This window comes from Wasmannia auropunctata, unplaced genomic scaffold (genome assembly GCF_000956235.1).
Source record: "Wasmannia auropunctata unplaced genomic scaffold, wasmannia.A_1.0 LD336023.1, whole genome shotgun sequence".
NCBI lineage: Eukaryota > Metazoa > Arthropoda > Insecta > Hymenoptera > Formicidae > Wasmannia > Wasmannia auropunctata.
The window spans coordinates 58524-77089 of NW_012026867.1; the positions used below are offsets into that span (position 1 = coordinate 58524).

At 46.5% G+C, this 18566-nt stretch overlaps 3 protein-coding genes across 6 annotated transcripts; 1 reads left to right on the forward strand and 2 right to left on the reverse strand.

Moving 5' to 3' along the window:
• Positions 1-6135: 6135 nt before the first annotated feature.
• Positions 6136-11301, reverse strand: LOC105452941 (serine protease nudel-like). Of its 2 annotated transcripts, XM_011694500.1 has the most exons (10): positions 11178-11301; positions 10012-10428; positions 9417-9930; positions 9174-9278; positions 8708-8925; positions 8343-8558; positions 7904-8068; positions 7538-7836; positions 6948-7104; positions 6136-6724 (listed from the first exon to the last, which is right to left on the reverse strand). In XM_011694500.1, exons 1-10 carry the CDS (start codon positions 11242-11244, stop codon positions 6537-6539), a joined length of 2346 nt encoding a protein of 781 aa, XP_011692802.1. In that variant the 5' UTR covers positions 11245-11301; the 3' UTR covers positions 6136-6536. The 2 variants fall into 2 exon arrangements, with proteins under 2 accessions (XP_011692802.1, XP_011692801.1); XM_011694499.1 differs by having other exon boundaries at positions 9417-10428.
• A 474-nt stretch (positions 11302-11775) lies between these two features.
• On the forward strand, positions 11776-14954 carry LOC105452946 (abnormal spindle-like microcephaly-associated protein homolog). Of its 3 annotated transcripts, XM_011694506.1 has the most exons (11): positions 11776-11909; positions 11986-12070; positions 12375-12487; positions 12587-12644; positions 12788-12888; positions 12996-13194; positions 13266-13390; positions 13530-13673; positions 13808-13948; positions 14074-14311; positions 14450-14954. In XM_011694506.1, exons 1-11 carry the CDS (start codon positions 11820-11822, stop codon positions 14596-14598), a joined length of 1443 nt encoding a protein of 480 aa, XP_011692808.1. In that variant the 5' UTR covers positions 11776-11819; the 3' UTR covers positions 14599-14954. The 3 variants fall into 3 exon arrangements, with proteins under 3 accessions (XP_011692808.1, XP_011692809.1, XP_011692810.1); XM_011694507.1 differs by lacking the exon at positions 13530-13673; XM_011694508.1 differs by lacking the exons at positions 11776-11909; positions 12375-12487 and having other exon boundaries at positions 12019-12070.
• Positions 14955-15044: 90 nt separating this feature from the next.
• Positions 15045-18564, reverse strand: LOC105452945. Its single transcript, XM_011694504.1, has 3 exons — positions 17859-18564; positions 17303-17634; positions 15045-16036 (listed from the first exon to the last, which is right to left on the reverse strand). Exons 1-3 carry the CDS (start codon positions 17985-17987, stop codon positions 15403-15405), a joined length of 1095 nt encoding a protein of 364 aa, XP_011692806.1. The 5' UTR covers positions 17988-18564; the 3' UTR covers positions 15045-15402.
• Between the last annotated feature and the right edge of the window lie 2 nt (positions 18565-18566).

An 18566-nucleotide genomic window follows, 5' to 3' on the forward strand; every position in this document is an offset into this window, starting at 1 on the left:
GAAGGGGAGAGCTTTCGATCATGTGCCGAGTCTCTGTTCTGCGTGTGCACGTTGTATCACGCCTCTCTTTTATTAAAAAAAAAATACTCGCTTGTTGCAGCGACAACGCGAGCAACAAACAAGGCTTTGATATCGTCGACATAATATCGGCTCGTTATCGATATCACGCAGCATAATTAATTAATAATTCTCTCGATATTACCGCGTAATAATGACTTAAAACGAACGCGAACAATAGAATGCTTTAACAATCAGTGATGCGTCATTACGATTATAAACATATTAATGAAGCAAAGCGCTAACGCGGGATTATCGCTCGCGGCGCGGCGAAGAGACGCGAAATGCCCGCGCGCAGACAGAGAGAGAGAGAGAGAAAGAGAGTTCGTGCGCGGGCGCGGTTACGCGGAACGCGATACGCGCGTGATAGGTACGTATATAGGCGTGTTTATAAAATAAATAATACTTTCGATGCATATATGTACGATGTATTCGCGCGTGTAGGCAAACTCGCGCCGCGCCGCGCTACGCCGCATGCTGTGTAATCGCAAAAATCAATATTATCGCCGCGGATTCGCGCGGGTCGCGCCTCACCTCCACCGCCTCCGCGCCTCGCTCCGAAAATCGCGCCGCTCTTCCCTCTCGCCGCGACTGTTCTCTTCGTAGCCGTATAAATTCGTCAACCGATGACCGATTCGCGGCCATTTTACTCTTATCCGAAGATTTAGCTTCCTTCGAACGGACGGCGGCGGTAATAGCGGTTCACGAGATTTATTAGCGGATTCATGGGCGGGACGTTAATTCGTGCCGAAGAGCTCGAAGAGCGGTCGGGGAATCGTCGAGCGAGAAATGGCGTGCGAGAAAGAAGAACGAGAAGACGGGAAACGGGTAACCAGTGCAAGTGATGGGAACTATACGGGAAAGGGGCGGAGGGAGCGGCGGAAAGAGAGGAATTCGTCGAATCTACACGTATAAAGCGGACCGATGAGAGGCGGATTCGCGGATGTGCCTTTTTGCGTGGCAACGCAAACGCTGCCTCTTTTTTTTTCTCCTCCGGCTTTAATCCCTGCACCGGTTGTAATTTGATCCGCCTTTGTAACGACCGCTGCACCGCCCGCGCACCACCGCGTGCATCCGTCCGCCGCCGCTTTGCGCGCGGAAAAACGTCGCGCGACCGCGGGTGACCGCCGCAAAGCGTAGGCGGAATAATGACAGTTAATGAAAATATAAAAGGGCTAACGCGCGGCCAGCGGAGCGCGTCCGTGTCGGATCGAGCGTCCGCGACGGGGAAGTGGCGAAAAAGCGGGAAATATCGGCGGCGATTAATCGCCGCGTCTAATGCGCTTTGATCGATCCACTTTGTCATCCCTCCCTCGCGTTTTCGTTCGAGATGCGTAAAAATGGCTACGTCGTTGAGGTAGTCGGGGACCATTTGCACCGTCGCTTTATCGATATCGAGGGTGACGATACCTTGCGTTATCGTAGCGAGAAAAAAAATTAATTGGATCATAAACGGTAAGAAATTTTTCAGGAGTTTCTCTCTCTCTCTCCCATCTCCGACTATCCTTTCCATTTAATCCTCGATCTCGCGCTGTACGCCCTTGGCAAATCAATCCGACGACATTCCACGCGCGGCGGCGCTTTTCCCCGTGCGTATAAACGAGCTCCTCATCGTCAAATTTGCTTAGCGTATCAAGGACACGCCACGTGCACGCTCGGCTGCGTCTACATTTTAAAACTCATACCCCGCGGAGATTTTTCAGCTGTGAAAAACGGCCGTAACGTGCGCTTTATAGTCACCGGGGTTACGTGGAAACGTCGCGTCCCACGATCTTCATAATTAGACGATAACTTATCGGGGAGGCGTTTGCGCGCGCGCTTGCCGCCGCCCACCGCTCGGGGGGTTATCCGTCGTGACACCCCGACGGAAGTCGGCGGAAACGGAAAGGCGGACAAAAAGGCGGCGAGCGCGCGCGGGGACGCGGCCATCGAAAGGCAGCGGACGCTCAGCGCGGTTCATTTCCCGTCTATCGTGAACCGACGAATTTCGCCCCGGCAATTTGCCGAAGCGACGATTTCAAGTTTCCCTTCCGGTTCGCCCTCCGTCTTTCCTGCGCGAAGAAACGACAAAGGGGCAGAGGGGACTCAATTACGCGAGATCGGCCCACGAATATATTTTATACGCGCTATCGACACTCCAAACGATATTCGCTGTACGCGGTATGGCTCATTTCGCTGCTCCAGAACCACGTCCTCTTTTCCTGCTCCTCCTCTTCCTCTTTTCTATGATGCGTATAATTATCACGTTACGGCTCTTGCCTCCCCTCGCCGTTTCTCTCGAGCCACCAACGTCGCTGCCAGCGAGGCGAACTTCTGATTTTATTGGCACGGCAAGTTGCGCAGGATCCGCGAAGCGAAAGGAACCGGAGATTGTCGCGCAAATGAATTTGAAGTATTGCCGTTCCACATCTCTCCACCTGTCTCCGGTGCCGCGGTGTGGATCGGCGCTCTTTCCGACTTTCCATTATCTTACCTTTCGTTCGTGCTTCTACCGTCTCGCGCTTTACGCGCGGAACGGTTCCACCAGGTACGGTCCCTCTTCCCTTGGCGATTTCTTCTTTTGTTGTGTCTTTTTTTACAATCGCCTCCCTTTTCCTCTCCCCCCCCCCTCTCTCTCTCTCTCTCTCTTTTTCTCTCTTTCTCAAACGAACGAACAACCAGGTTGGATCGATGCAACAAGCCGCATATTCAAGTTCAACGACCGTACGAATTCGATACAATGATAAATCGGAGAAAATCGAGGATCATAATAAGATTACCGATAGTAACATTATCCTCCGTGAATGTCGAATACAAGTGATGTCGTCGTCTCGCGAAATCGATGACGACTCCGGCGCAAGCGACGGGAGGGATGGTCGTTCTAACGAGCTTGGGGAAGATTCGCCAGTGTAGTAGTGCTCGAAATTACGTTCTGATGCTAATTACAGATTCGCCATCCGCGAAATGCGCTTCTTAAAAATAACGAAACTAGCTTGAAAGCACATTAAGGTTTAATCAGAGTATTTTCAAGCTGATTAATTCACCCGCCGGAAAAGTCGTATTGACCGTTTCTCTTTTCGCGAAACAGCTCAACCTCGTTTCTCTCGCGTATCAAGAGTCCTCTTCCCAAGTTTCAGGCCAAGTACAATAATATTATCACTGAGTTAAGTCATCTCGCAGTAGTCGCAAAGAATTCCCATTAAAGGATTTCAAAGGATAAGACCGTAAGAAGAGGGGAGGGGTGGGAGGGGTGGAAGGAGGAGGAAAGGGAGATTCCACCCGGAACTCGAGTTAAATTATCGCGGAGTGTGTTTGTTCCATTTTCTGCGCCAGCACCGCTGAGCTGAAAGGAGCGCAGCCTTTTGACCTGAATACTCGAGAAGCGCCGTTTTAGCCGCATATAATGTCGCTAAATAAGGGCATTAAACAGCTTATCCCATCACGTCGCGATTAAGCGGCGACGCGACGCGATTTATAACGATTATCGGAAACTAGAATATTACACGTCGTTCCGTCTCACAGGAAATATCATTTCGTAGTAGCCGCCAAGGGAACGGAGGGGGGGGGGGGCGCCGTGAATAAAATACAAAACTGCATAAGTTAATTTTCCTTGCCCGCCGGAGACTTTTACCGTTCATTTTTATTACGGCCGTTCGGCCGCAATAAAACTAATCACACTCTTTAATTATCGTAATCCCGAGGCATTATTCCACGCCGTTAAGCTCGACACTAATCATCCGACGTGAGGCGATTCCACGTTTATCCGCTACGAGCGTACGCTCTCTTGCAGCAGAACGGCCAGTCACGATCGGATCGATTATTTCTCTCTATGATTATGATATAGAAATGATAGAATTATTATTTTCTTTTCTTAAATTGAGACACGAGAAATAGTTAGAGAAATACCATATTTTATCATGTGATAATATTTTCATTTAGCAAGAGACTCGTATTATCTACCAATATTCTTTAACCGTCGTACGCTGGTATATTTACTAGTATTCTACGGCCTTCAATTTCCTTCGTATCGAGGCCCGCGGCTATTCCGCAGTACCGTAAATCGCGAAACGCATCTAGTTGCTAGAGAGAGGAAGAGAGAGAGAAAAAAAGAGAGAGAAAGAGAAAGAAAATTAAAGTTAAGGGCAAACAGGCTGCAAGCGGGAGAAAGCGAGGTCGGCCGGGTTCGAACCTCCCTTTTAAAACGCTCCCCGTGGTGAAATAAATTGGCGCCGGCGTGTTTACACGTTAGGGCGAAATTAAAATTCCTGAAGTGTTGCGAGGTAGTAGCTCGCCGGTAGAAAGAGGCGGAAGAGCGGTGTGCCGGCGAGCGGCTAGCCGCGAGAGGAAAGGGGTTGGGGAACAGAGAGGTGTATGAGCGGCGGGAGAGAGAGGACGCGGGCGTCGACGGGCGGATGCCCGAAGGAGAAATGTGTTTAATTAATGACCGGACTAATTAAAAGCCCAAAGAAAAATACACTTGCGCCTGGGATCCAGGGTGGCGGCACGGGCCGGGATAAGAGCCGAGCTAAAACACTCGTTCGGTGTTAATGCACAAAAGCGTCGCGCCGGCGACGGTGACGGCGACGGAGGAAAGAATGGAGAAACGAGTCGGCTAATAAGTTCGTCCTGTTTCAATTATCTCGACATCCGGTCGTCCCTTAGCCGCTTCCGCATGACATTCTGCAAAGTGAGCACGAGGAAATTTACAAGACTATATACATATAGCGTGTGAAAGTAAAATGATTTTATTAATAGACACACGCGCCGATTTGTCGAGGTATACAGATTGATTTCTCTCGAGGAATAAAAACCAGCAAAACGGAACGAAATACTGATTGCAAATTTATAACTTCGAAACCCGTGTAATTTCGAAGTCCCTGGCTCGTATCGGATCTCGCATTTCGCAAGTTCGAAAATTGCTTTGTCTCAAACTAGGATTTCCTTGCCGTATCGATCGAAGCCTTATCGATTCGCGTGCGCGCGTTCTATTACCCATCTCCACAACCTTAGTGTAATGATCATACTACGGTTTATCAATGAGTAAACGAACACATCCTGTTAATGTATGAATCTTGCAGGGAGCAAACGCGGGTTCCCAGATACAAACACGTGCATCCGCGTGTATGCCTGACACCGCTGAATACATATATCCGCGCCGCGCGCGCGGCGCATATTATGCGCTCTAAGGTACGGTAGTTCTAATTAAATAATTAATGGCTAATGAGTTAGCTGTGTCGTCTATATCGCGAAACTCGGAAGACACATGCGCTTCCTTATTCGAACAATCGCACGTATACTACCATGCACTCCGCAGGATATTCTGAAATATTAAACTACTAGTTCGTATATACGCATATATACATATATGCCCGCATATGCACAAGGCGCGCACACGAAATTATTATTTCCAACGACAATAAGCGCGTAGTATTAATTATCCTCCGTGCGTTCGCTGCGCATAATCACCGTAGGAACGTGATCGCGTTAAATTTGTGGGAAATATGAAGCTCAAATAGCTCCGCGGCTCCACGACCGATACGTCATCAAACTCCGGAACTCAATTTATCGAGGAGACAGTAAGCTTGCAAAACAAAGTCCATGTGAGTACCGATATACCATCGAAGATAATCTCGATACCGCTGGGAAATTCCTGATGGGAGAGAGACACCGCCGATGCACAGCGGAACAGCGGGAAAAAAAAAGCAAACCAAAAATCCTCGACGACACTGTGCTTTGCGTTACGGATGACGCGACGCCGCTGTAAATAAAACGACGCGCTACTAATTTAGATTTCTGTCAGATAAAGCCGTCCTGCAGAACGTCCGTCACGGTGCGGCGGCGCTCGTCATTCAATTGCGTTTCGATACGGCTCGATCTGCATTTGATCGTAGATACCTATAATATTAAAAAAGTATCCAACAACGTGTGGAAATGCATACATGACAGCGCAGTAAACGCTACGATTATAGCAGCAGGATTATTACTCATGTGAAAACACAGTCGGTTTCGTATTGCGTCACTTTGCACGAAGATGATTATCTACATGACTGTAGGGAGAATTGGAGTGGGGATAATTATGCAGCGACGCAGAAACGATTAGCCATAATGACTTCCTTATTGATTTCTTCCCAAGCGCGATACGTCACAGCATATGTGTGGTGTAATAATTAATGCGTTTTATTATGATAAAATTATGATAAAAGAGTATCGTACACAGTACAGATTTTTTACAACTTTTATAAATCACGCTCGATAGTGTCTCTCGGAGATAATATTGCGTTTCCAACAATCATCGCGCAAATCTTCAAATCTCCATCCTTCCATTTTCGCGTTTTTTGCCACTCGATGGGCTAAAATTGTGAAGGAGATTTACAATTGTCAATCCATATTATTTCGCTGCTGTTATCTTTGTTTTCACATCGAACCGGCCAGGCTCGATGATGCCGGCGATATATTTCGCGCGCGTTCGTACAATTCACACGGCCCACGCGAAACGCGTTTTACGCGTTGACGTAGGCCTCGCGAATCCAATCACGGAAGTGACTGGTGTAGGTAAATCCAACGTACGAGTTGTAATCGCAGCTGCCTCTGTTCTCCGGGCTTACGCTCACGACGCCGCGAAGATACCAAACGCCGTCCTTCTCGAAGCACAGGCCACCGCCGCTGTCTCCGTCGCATACGCTCGAACCTGATAATTGCGCAATTACTTTCATTACGTACAATTATGAAACAATAAAAAGAAACGTATATTTTCTTCGTGATTTATAGCAGAGATATTCGCAATTGTGTTCACATTAATTACTTCCATTTAACGTCAATTAATTGATATTATCACCGCGACGATCTCATGCAAGTTCTTTATGAACGAGCGAATAAATCTCGCGAATCGTTCACTATACATATAAACTCACCGTTCAAGTGGCCGGCGCAGAACTTGTCGGACGTGAGGAATCCTCGAAAATCTACAGGAACCGCGGACAAACACTGATCGTACGGCACGAACGGCATGTCAATTTCCTGTAAGCTCCTGGTGGATTCGCCTTTGATGTCTTTGCCCCAGCCGGCCACCTGAAATCACAAAGTGAGCTCACGTGTTAACTCCCGTTTTATTTTCTCTTTACATTTCGTTCTCCCCTTCCTGCCGGAGCGACGAGAGAGCGAAACGAGCCGTGCGCACTTGACAAAAATTAGATAGATTCCGCGCCTCCCCGCCCCGCTCGTGAATCGGATATACAGAACTACCCGTCCCGCGAGTACGCGGATGCATGCACTCGCGGGCAATTAACGTGGACACGATGTAACAATGTTCCAAAGCGTGTATAGCACACGCGCGGCCGAAGTTTAGTTCAAAACCGTGCCGTTGATGCAGTTTGCAACTATAGCAGCTCCGCCAAATGTAACTTTCGCTCGGACATTACAAAGCGCCCGTCGTAATTAATTGAATTGCGCTAAGACGGCCAATTAGTCGGTTCCCACGATTGATACTTGGCCCGTGTGTTACCTTGCCGGCGTGTCCCACTTGCAGCTGCTCCCTCTCGTGCGTATTGTCCCAGTCGATGCAGACGGGCCTGACTAGGCTAGTCAGCTCGAAGGGCGTCTTCAACTTGAGTAAAGCTATGTCCTCGGCGAAATTGCCCCTCGCCCCTTGGTACCGGTCGGGCGCCCGGATGCTCTCCACCGACGATTTCTGCGCGTATTTCTCCCTGGCGTTCCAATCGCGATAATGTTTGCCGGCGGCCACGGAGTACTTCGACGCGTCGTGCATTTGGTTGTAGACCTCGTCGTAGAAGCAGTGGGCCGCTACGAATGCACGCGACGAGAGTAAAATCTAAGAATAAAATGATTCATCCGCCATCGGAAAATTTACCTGATACGACGAGATTGTTGTTAATTAAAGTGCCGCCGCATATCTGCTGATACTCGCCCGTGCGCTCTTTGGAGTAAATACCAACGTGCCATGGAAATGCCCCTACTTTAGCCTGGAATCCGCTCACGATTAAGGTGTTGCCGCGCGCGACGGATGTTCCGCATTCTAATTAATCAGAATATCGTTAATACATTTGCAGTACGATGGCACAATAATTGTGGATGATTCGTCGGATCGTATAAATCACTAGCTAGGAAAAATAGTATCTCGAAACTGTAATCTTGTACGTTCAGGACGGCAATTATTGAAGAAATACGTCATGTGGTCTACTAATAGACGGTAGCTGCATGCACGATTGACGTTCAAATTTATCGAGGCTTTTTTCGTTTTTCGTCTCCTCGGAAATCGGGAAGCACGCAAATGACAAGTAGGTATATACCTGGCAGACAGCGAAAAAGGCGACGATCCCATAAACCATCGTCGAGACACGTGATATTCCTGTAAGCCGGATCGTTCGTTAAAGGTAATTTATAAGATGATTTACAGGCGAGTGTAGCCCGCGTACCAGGCAGTATACGCTCGCTACAGGACACCGTTTCTCCCTGGTAGCTGCAGGAAATGTCTACGCTGGTGCTGTTCAACGACGGGCAGATTTCTACGGGGGAGATAATCAACGGAGGAGATGAACAATAAATTTTATATCATACGACGCGTCATTAAATAAGAAGAATGTTGCTTCTAGCAGAGACCTTAACGCCGTCTAATGTCTCTCTGAAGATAAATACGGTGTACAAATAAACTTACTGTGGCACCTAGGCGGCTTGTACCACTTGTTGTCGACACAAACGGAAATGGTGTTTCCTTTCAGCATGTAATTACTTTTACAGGTGTAATTGAGGATGCTGTTTTTGGGAACCATGTCACCAGGACGTTTGGTGCAATGTCTGTTGCAATCGCTCAATTCGTAATGCCCACCTTCCGGTTGTTCAGGCAGGACGCAGCCGTCCTGCTCATTTCTATTTCTATAATTCCGCGAATATGAAAAAATACATTTAATGCCAAAATTTTCAAATAAAAAATGAAGCTGAGAAGGCTAAGAAAAAAAAACGACGACGGAGAAAAAAGACAACAGCAAGTATCATTATTACAAATCCAAGTCTACCAATCGTTATTACAATTCTGAGCCTACTATATTATTATCGTATTCATTCATGTATCAAATAATTCATACGAATAAAAAAAAATACATAGTAAGAAACGTGTAACTTACGCAATACAAGATTCTTCGTCACTGCCATCGCGACAATCAACTTTATTATCGCATTTAACGCTTCGCGGTAGGCATTCGTTATTTCCACAACGAAATTCGTTGTCTCTGATTAAAAATAATTAAAATGTTTTCAGTGTTTCTTAACTAACACGAATATAAAATAAAAATTATCTCCCTCATACATTATATTAAAAAATTAAATATTTTTAACTGAGAGGCAGTGAAATTTGAATTGGCAGATACCTGCACTGTCGACTCTGTGGATATTCATTTCGATCGGATACGCGATCATCTGGACCACGGGGGCTCTCTCTGTCGTAATCGGAATAAGGTCTTTGGGTGGATCCAGCGTTTGAATGTGGATAGTTATCACCATTATTTGAACGAGGATAGTTTTCACCATTATTTGATTGTGAATTATAGTTTTCATCGTTATTTAAACGTGGATAATTTTCATTATTATTTGGACGATAATTTTCATTGTTATTTGAACGTTGATAGTTTTCATCATTATTTAAACGCGGATTGTTTTCTCCCTTATTTGAACGTGAGTAGTTTTCATCGTTGTTTGGACGTGAATAGCTTTCACCGTTATTTGAACGTGAATAGGTTTCGGCCTTATTTGAACGTGAGTAGCTTTCACCGCTATTTGGACGTGAATTGGTTTCGCCCTTATTTGAACGTGAATAGTTTTCACCACTATTTGAAGATGAATAGTTTTCGCCTTTATTTGAACGTGAATAGTTTTCGCCTTTATTTGTACGTGAATAGTTTTCACCGTTATTTGAAGGTGAATAGTTTTCGCCTTTATTTGAACGTGAATAGTTTTCGCCTTTATTTGTACGTGAATAATTTTCACCGTTGTTTGAACGTTGATAGCTTTCACCGCTGTTTGAACGTGAGTAGGTTTCGCCCTTATTTGAACGTGAGTAGTTTTCGCCCTTATTTTGACGTGAGTTTTCGCCTTTATTTGAACGTGAATAAGTTTCACCTCCGGACGAACTTTCAGTGTCCACTTTGTTCCAACCCGAAGGGCGTTTATCGTTCAATCCTGAAGAACTGCCGCCCCCTAATCCAGGAAGACCATGACCACCTGGTGACCCTCTGCCACCACCCCCCCATATATTATGACTCGATGGTCCGGAAAATTCAGTGTTCCCGTTCCACGTGGAACGGCCTGGTGAGCCAGTCGCTGTTGTCTCGTATCGATCAGAAAAACCATCATCTAAAGTCCACGCACGATCCTGTAAGGACGCTAGAAGTGCATAATTTCTGCATAAATGCTCTCACTGATTCTCGAAAAATTTTTTCTATTGTGTATACAAGAAACATTAATATTAATTCCATGTTGAAATTTAGTCATTCGCTAAATAAGAGACTCGTTTAGTGGAAAAAGCCGATCAGCTTGATTGTATTGTAAAATAATGCAAATAAAAAGAGAAGTGCACACACGGAGACGAGAATGAATTCTATAAATTACTCTCAAGGATTCTGCGTATACGCAACTGCTTCAATCTTTAAACACCGCAAAAACCGGTCAATGTAAACTTGTGAGGGAATTCGTGGTCGCGCGTTTATGAATATTCAATCGTCATCCAGCAAGCAGGAATTACGTTCGGTTTCCATCATATTTCCATTCTAATTTCAAGTACGGAAAACCTTTTCAGAAACATCGCGATATGTGTATATTAATAGCGAGAATATTCTCGTCGCACATTGCACATCGTATTTACAATTATTATCCAGGTCGGATTTTACGGGCGTGTCACTTTCATCCGCGCCAGATTAATTTCACTGTTTGCTCGACGACCTGCCCGGTTATTCGACAGCAGCGCGTCGGATGAGAACGCGACGTTTAATCTCGCATAATTAAATCGCATCGCTGCGCGAAGTCGCCAACTTTCGTGGCCGTTCTTCGCACGGAACTCCGTGGCGCGGGAAGACTGCGTCTCGGAAACAACAAGCATCAAGGAGTCGGATCGAAACATTATGTAAGTTACTCACGCGACGGCAGTAAGGCAAGCAACGACAGAGTCACCGAGAATGCAACGCGTGCACTCGTAAGCGGCATGGCTTACGCCGCTCATAGTCGACGAGGAACTAACCGTGAGCTTACGTCAGGCCCAGTCAACATGCGGAATGCCCCACGATAACGTAGAGATCATTTTGCTAACGCGGCGCAAAAGTGGCACTATGCCAGGGAAAGGCCTGAAGAGGATGATACCGTCAGCAAAAAACATTCTTAGAAACGTTCGTAAATCGATGTCTAAGTAAATACAAACAATTTGAGCGCGTGTTATCGAAAAGTGCTTTAGGGTCGCGAAATAATCTCGCTCGCGAAACAACTTCAACATTGTAAACGACATGTTAAAACGATAACGACTAATAAAATTGTAATTTCTTCGTATATATTTTTCGCAATTTAATCTCGACATGATTTTATTTTATTTTATTCGATCAATTCGGCCAATACCGCCTATGTGGCTTGATCTACTTGCTCCGCTATATATGTAATAGCTTCACTGTATAGCTTCATCAATGCGTTCGTTACCACCGAAAGTTGGCAACTTTCGCGCATCGTATTACCCGCGATAAGAGCAAGAGCCGATAAATTCAAGCAACTCGGCTGAAGCAATAATCACGAAAATGAACGTTTTACTCCAGAAACATGGAGCTAAACATATATGCAAGGTCCCGGAAGGATTACGCGAACTATGCACCGACATCGCACGCGAGGTTCGGCTCTATGAACGTTATTTGACTTACCGCCGTCACGTCAAAGGACGATTAAATTATTATCTGATTCGTAAAGGTTCTACGCTCGCAACCGAGGAACATTTATTGCTTCGTTGCTGATTACGTTGAGGCGCTTTTGATTACGCGGGAAAATGCAAAAGGTATGTAGTGCAAAAGGTCCTGTCGTTTGCAGCAATAATTTCATCTGCAACATTGGACATCTTGATATTATTCATTCGCAAACAGACAACGCTAATTGGAACGTTAAGTTAATTAATTACTGATGTTTACATGCATGCGTACCGAATACACCGCGAATCATTATGTAAATTCAAAGGCCGCAGTGAACGACCGCGTGTACATCATCCGCGCGTGTAGTAAAATGCGCGCGCGACAATCGTAAATCGCGGTATGTACAATCGTCCATCGCGCCGTTTCTACAGTCGCACAATTGTACAATTCCAGTCGCGGTGAAAGTCGTAAACAATATTTTATTGAGGAGCCAGGCCATCGTGGGTGTACTTCACCGGAGCGGCTTGAGTTTAGAGCAGATCGCCCGCGTCGCGCCCAGGATTCAGGTATAGAATTTACTGTCGCGTGCCGCGGATAAGGATCCAGCCAGTTAAATAATATTTCACTGGCATTCTTTCCTATCCTTTTTTGCTTTACGTTTTCAGACGGCGTTCCGCGCGTACTTGGACGCGGTAGACATGCGAGCGGCCCAGGTGTGCGACGGTAATTACACGGTGAATTATGTAGAAAAACAATTTTGCGGGCGGGCAGACCCGCCGCCGCCGCGCGCGCGCGCGCGGCATTTCTATAACGCGCGCGACGGACAAAAAAGTACGCGAGAGAAATTCTTTTCCTTTCGACCGCAGACGCGACATACGACGAGAGGTCCAAGGTATCTCTGCAAAGTATTCTGCAAGCGTCGGGGGTCCCACTGGAACAGGCGGAGAAGTATGCCACGATAATACAAGTATGCGTTAATTACCGTGCGAGACCTAACGAGAGAGACCTCTTCATCATGGATCTTTTATCGTGGGATCCGCGGCTCTTTGACTCATTTTCGGTGTTATTAATCAGGCCGCCTTCCGCGGGCATTACGAGAGGATGCAGTTAAACGAGTCCCGTGGCATGATTCAATGGCAACGAGCGGCAACGAGAACCCTCGAGATCCTGAGAAAGGCGGGTGCTTCGCAAGCAGAGGCGTCGAAAGCCGCCATTCTAATACAGGCTACTTACCGCGGCTACTATACGAGGAGAAACCTAAAAATGAAAATGAGTAAGATCACTCACAGATTCGCTTCGGCGCATTTAGAATAGTATTTCAAATCGTATTCACGACCTTCGCAGAGCCTGTGCCGCAAGAGGTAGAAGACTCGATAGAACCTAGAGAAGCCGTTCAAGCAGTAGCTTGGTTGGATACGATGTACGAAGACTCCGAACTGACACCGATGAAAGCTGCATCCATTATACAAGTAAAATTATTTTATATATTATCTCTATATTCTATATTATTTTATATGTATATTAAAATCATATACATATCATATTTTATGAAATTTATGCCGAACAACTGAAGAGAAATAATTATTAATTGTTGCGAATGTCATATAGAAAGCTTACAGACAGTATCTCGAGAAAAAAAATGGCTCTAACTGTCTGGTAGAATCAACGAGACCAACAGTACCGAAAGCGATGACGTACGAAGACTCAGGACTGACATCGATGAGAGCAAACGAAGCTGCATCCATTATACAAGTAAGTAAAATTATTTTATATATTATCTCTATATTGTATATTATTTTATATATTAAAATTATTGTATATACATTATATTTTGCCAAATTTGGAATGCAGAAAAATTAAAGACATAATTATCGTCACGAATATAGAAAGCTTACAGACGGTATCACGAGAAAAAAAATGGCTCTAACCGGCTGATAGAGTCAACAAAGTCAGCGGTGCCGGAAGCGATGTACGAGGAATTAGGACTGACACCGATAAGAGCAAATGAAGCTGCGTCCATTATACAAGTAAATAAATCAAGTAACTCAAGTTATTTAAATATATTATGTAAAATTATTACATATCATATTTTGGCAAATTTATGCAAAAAACTATAGCGAAATAATTACCAATTGTCATGAATGCCATATAGAAAGCTTACAGACGGTATCGCAGGAAAGGAAATAACACTAACCCGTCGGTAGAATTAACGAAATCAGTTGTGGCGGAAGCCATTCTCAAAAATTTGCATCAGAAGGTTTTCGACGAAGTCCTGGCGCGCGCGGACATTCCCACAGAATTCGGTAATCGAGAGGACTTGACGAAGGCTGGCGAGGAACTTCAACGGGCTTTTAAAGATCGACTGATGCGTGCTCGCATGGCGGAAGAAGGTGGCGTTTTCTGTACAAAAGAATATTCTTTTTAAATGTGATTTTACAATGAGAGAGAGAGAGAGAGAGAGAGACTGGAACTATAGCATAAAATTAAAAAAAAATATTTCTATATCATTTATCTCAATATGCGAACAGGTTACGACGAGGGACACGTAGAAGAGCTCGGCGAATCGTTTCAGAAAATGGTGAACTCGATCGGCGTGGCGGAAGATTGGCAAGAAGATCGAGAAATCGAAGTAGAACCGGAACGTGACGACGAAATAGACGCGTACGTGCAAGACTAGCGTCGAAAAGAGAACTTTCCAGAAAGGGGAGGCGAAAGCGTCGCACGATGCTGCGGGAATCCTTTTTGGGGACCGGTGGGATGAGCCAATTAACATGGAAGCTGTGGGTGAAAACGAGTGCGAGGAAAGAAACGAGACAACGAGCGTTACGACGAGCACAAAGAGCAACGGCAAGCGAAAAGCTGCCTCCGGAGGCTGTGCCGAATGTCGGAGACACCGGTGGTTTTTAATGCACATGCTTACGTTCGATAATTCCGTTAAGCGTGCCGCGCTTCCGTAGCGAGCTTTTAAAATTCCCCCGGACGGAAACTGGCTCTCTGGCACGCGTATTACAAGTAAAACAAGTTAAAAGTTAATTGTCCCGCCTATATAACGTTAATTTAATTCGGGCAATACCGGGCTAAACCGTTTCACGGGCTCTCGTCCAAAATTTGATTTGCATAATTTTTATTCTCAACGTTTAGCGTTGTAATACTCCACTACATTATTTCGTTTCGTTAATACGGCGGGCAAGTAAGTTCTCGCGGGAAAAAAAGTCAATGCAATTGGAACGGGGGAAGGTGCAAAAGCGCGTGAGGATTTCGCTCAATTTTTTGCACGTCGTTATACGCGATATCTACCGTCACGATCAAAATGTAAGTAGATAGAGAAACACAATTTTAAATAAATTTTAAATCATTTTTTTATTCCAATGGCTCGCGCGCACGTGTGCACGCGATAGATATTGTTGGACGTTGAAAATAACTAGAAAATGGCAAAATTGACGTAAAAAGTCCGCGAACGTGTTTACGGAACGAAATTGAATTAGAAGACACGTCTACAAGACGGTCGACTTGAGCAACAGCGGGTGGCGGCCGTCTCGTTCAAAGGGGACTTCAATCGGTCGAATTCACCCTCTGGCGGCCCGTGTCGGCCACATCCACGACCACACGTTCTCGCGGCGGCGGTTCCGCAGCTCTCGCAGTGCGCAGCACGGCAAACGTGTTTCACGCTCGGCCCCTCATGCGGAACCGCGTTCGCGATCTCAAGCGACGATCCCTGATGCTGATCGATGATTTCCGAAGTCAACGATTTGTTACACTCGTCCTTGTCCCCCGTCCTGTCGTCCGATCGCGCCCCGTCCCCGCACCGTCTGCCGCGCCACTTCCTGCCGGCTTTATATTTTTCAGCGAGGATGCACATGGAGTCCTTGTGATTGATAACAGCCACACCGTCCTCGTCCTCCTCGTCGTCGTCGTCGTCGTCGGCAGCGGCGGCGGCGGCGTTCTTTTCCCTGCGCTCCTCGTCGTTCCGCTCACGAGAGACGGGTATTATTCCAGAATACTCCTTCGAGTAACACTGCCGCGCGTACAATCGACCATTCTCACCTCGCATCTGATCGCGCCAGCTTTTGTGCTGAGCTCTCTCGCCGGAGATGCCGCTCCCGCGCGTCTCGCATCTGCAATATGAATGATGCGAAGAGAGTGAATTAAACAGAGATTGCAGCTGCGGGGCGTTTTCATCCCCTCAGCCACATATCTTCCGCCTCATCCCTTCCCCACTTACACGACTTCTTTCCTAAAATAACGATCATATTTTATAAAATTTGTCGGAAATACGTGAAGTACGACGATCAATACTTCACGTATGAGTATTCTTAATATTACAAATCTCTTTAATATTATAAAAAGATCTCTTATATATTAACCCTTTGACAATTTTGCACAAGCTGTCACGCTGCTGATAGCAGCAGTGCCGATGGGAGCAATAATCGCAATCGTGGTGGTGGTAGCACCCATCGCGGCAACGATCGCACGACGATCTCGACGGACTCGGAATAGAATCTTCGCGCGGATGACACTCGCACTGACATCGCCAGGTCGAATCCACGATTTTCCGATGGGTCGTCAAGATGCTCGCCCTCGTCCACGTGTCTTCGACACCCGAACCGTGACCCCGAGTGTCGCCGATAACGACGCCCTCCTCCGCGTTGCCTCCGTCAAGATCGATGGATGTTCTGTGACAACTCGTCGACACGAACTCCTTGCTTCTGTCCCCGGTAAAGTCGCCGCACGCGACCCTATGCCTCTCACAGGGTGCGGAGTCGCACGGAAGATTTACGCTCGGATCCACGTTCGAGCACGGTCTCACGGACGGGCAGCGCGCCTTACAATGATGATAAGACGTTGAACGCGCGGATTGCGGGATCCGTTCTGTCGCTCTGACAGCTTCACCGTCGTCCGTCGATCTCGACGCTACGTCGCATCTGCATTCGCGAAAAGGGGAGGATGATTTTAACGGGAGATATTTTTAACACGTTTTCCCACGCCAATTCCATTAATCTGTCATCCGTGATGCCGCATGAATAATTGGTAACTATCGGTCGTGTTGTAGCCGAAATATCAAATAGCTGAGCAAGCCCGTTTAATCAAAATATCAATGACTGAACTAAAAATTCAGCGTAGATTACCGCGATAACCCACGCGGCTCGGGATGTATTAATCACAGCACTTTTCCTCTTTGCGAGATCTTAAGCGGCGAAATGTGCAAAGTCTTTTTCTCATTATGAGTTTGATAAGAACCACTTTTTTAAAGCGTGTCGTATCTCTTCATAATGTCTGCGAACGCGATAACAGAACGATAAGTACAATCGTTAGTTCATTTGCTGAAAACGTCGCGAAGCGCCGAGAAGTCGCAAACAGGGGGGGAAGAGGGGGGAACGAACCTGTCCCGGTCGACCGATTTCGCAAATACATTTTTACGATCGGCGTCCAACGGCGCGAACTCCCCGCACTCTCTGCTCGGCACGGTATCGACCGCATCTCCGCCGCTACTGCACTCGTCCCGCAGCCCCGAAATGTTCTCGCCGACGTCTCTTGCCTGGCAGCAACTGCAGCTGATCGAGTTCTCCTTGCTGCAGGAACGGTCGTAGTCGCGATTCCGCACGCTCGTCGGACATACGTGATCGGACCTCGAGTTGTACGCGCGTCTCACCAGCGTGGAGCTCGATCTCGCCTGATTGATGGGCCCCTCGCGGCTCGTCGCGGTTTTCTGCGTCTGGAAATGTGCATCCGTCAGAAGGGCAGTTAACAAATCGTCCTCGATACGGCCGGCGTGAATCATGACACGAAAAAAAAAAAACGGTATCTGGTCCAAGGCTCAAGTACAAAAATGATCATAAAAGCCTTGAAACTGACAACGCATAGATTTGTCATTAATTTTTTTCTTACGCAATCTATTTAAAAAAGTGTCTCATTCACAATAGATGGATCGGTGTGAACCTTTGTACTTCCGGATGTACGTTCCACGGCGCTTTTCAGGCCGAAGTCCTTCGGAAATTTGCGGCGGGCACGTCGAAAAGCGATCGCTGCTGCGACAAGCTGATGAGACGACGACGGACAAAGCGACATTACCGAAAAGCGATTATGGTCGCCGCGAGCATCCCTGTGATGTGGTACCCGGTTCAGGCGATGGTCCTGATTACGATGATCGATTCTGGAAATTCTGGAATAGTCGAGACACAGCCTCTACCGCCTGTTGCCCAACGAAGCACAAAATATTTCCCGCGTGGAGGAAGGTTACCGATCAATATCGCAATCGACGCATGTAATTTGTCAATTTATACACGCGTGACACGGTCGTCCGCGTTAGCTTCACCCTTGACGATCCATAATGACATTTAAAGACCGTTTTTCGTACACGATACTGAATATTTTAAGATTTTTATCTTGAAGTAATTTTATGTCAACATATTCTTTAAAAAATTATATTACAAGAATTATATTTTAAGAATTGTATCCAACAGCTGGATATGTATCGTCAAGAATAAAATCGATCTCTCCTTATCGTTTCTCGCGAATTTCGAACGGAGCATTGAGCATCCCGCAGCGATGCTTTAATAGTCGCGCGGACACGCGGCAAAAATTCCCTCTCGAACTTTCGCTTCCGGAGGAAGAATTTACCGCGACGACGGCGATACAGCGCGCCCC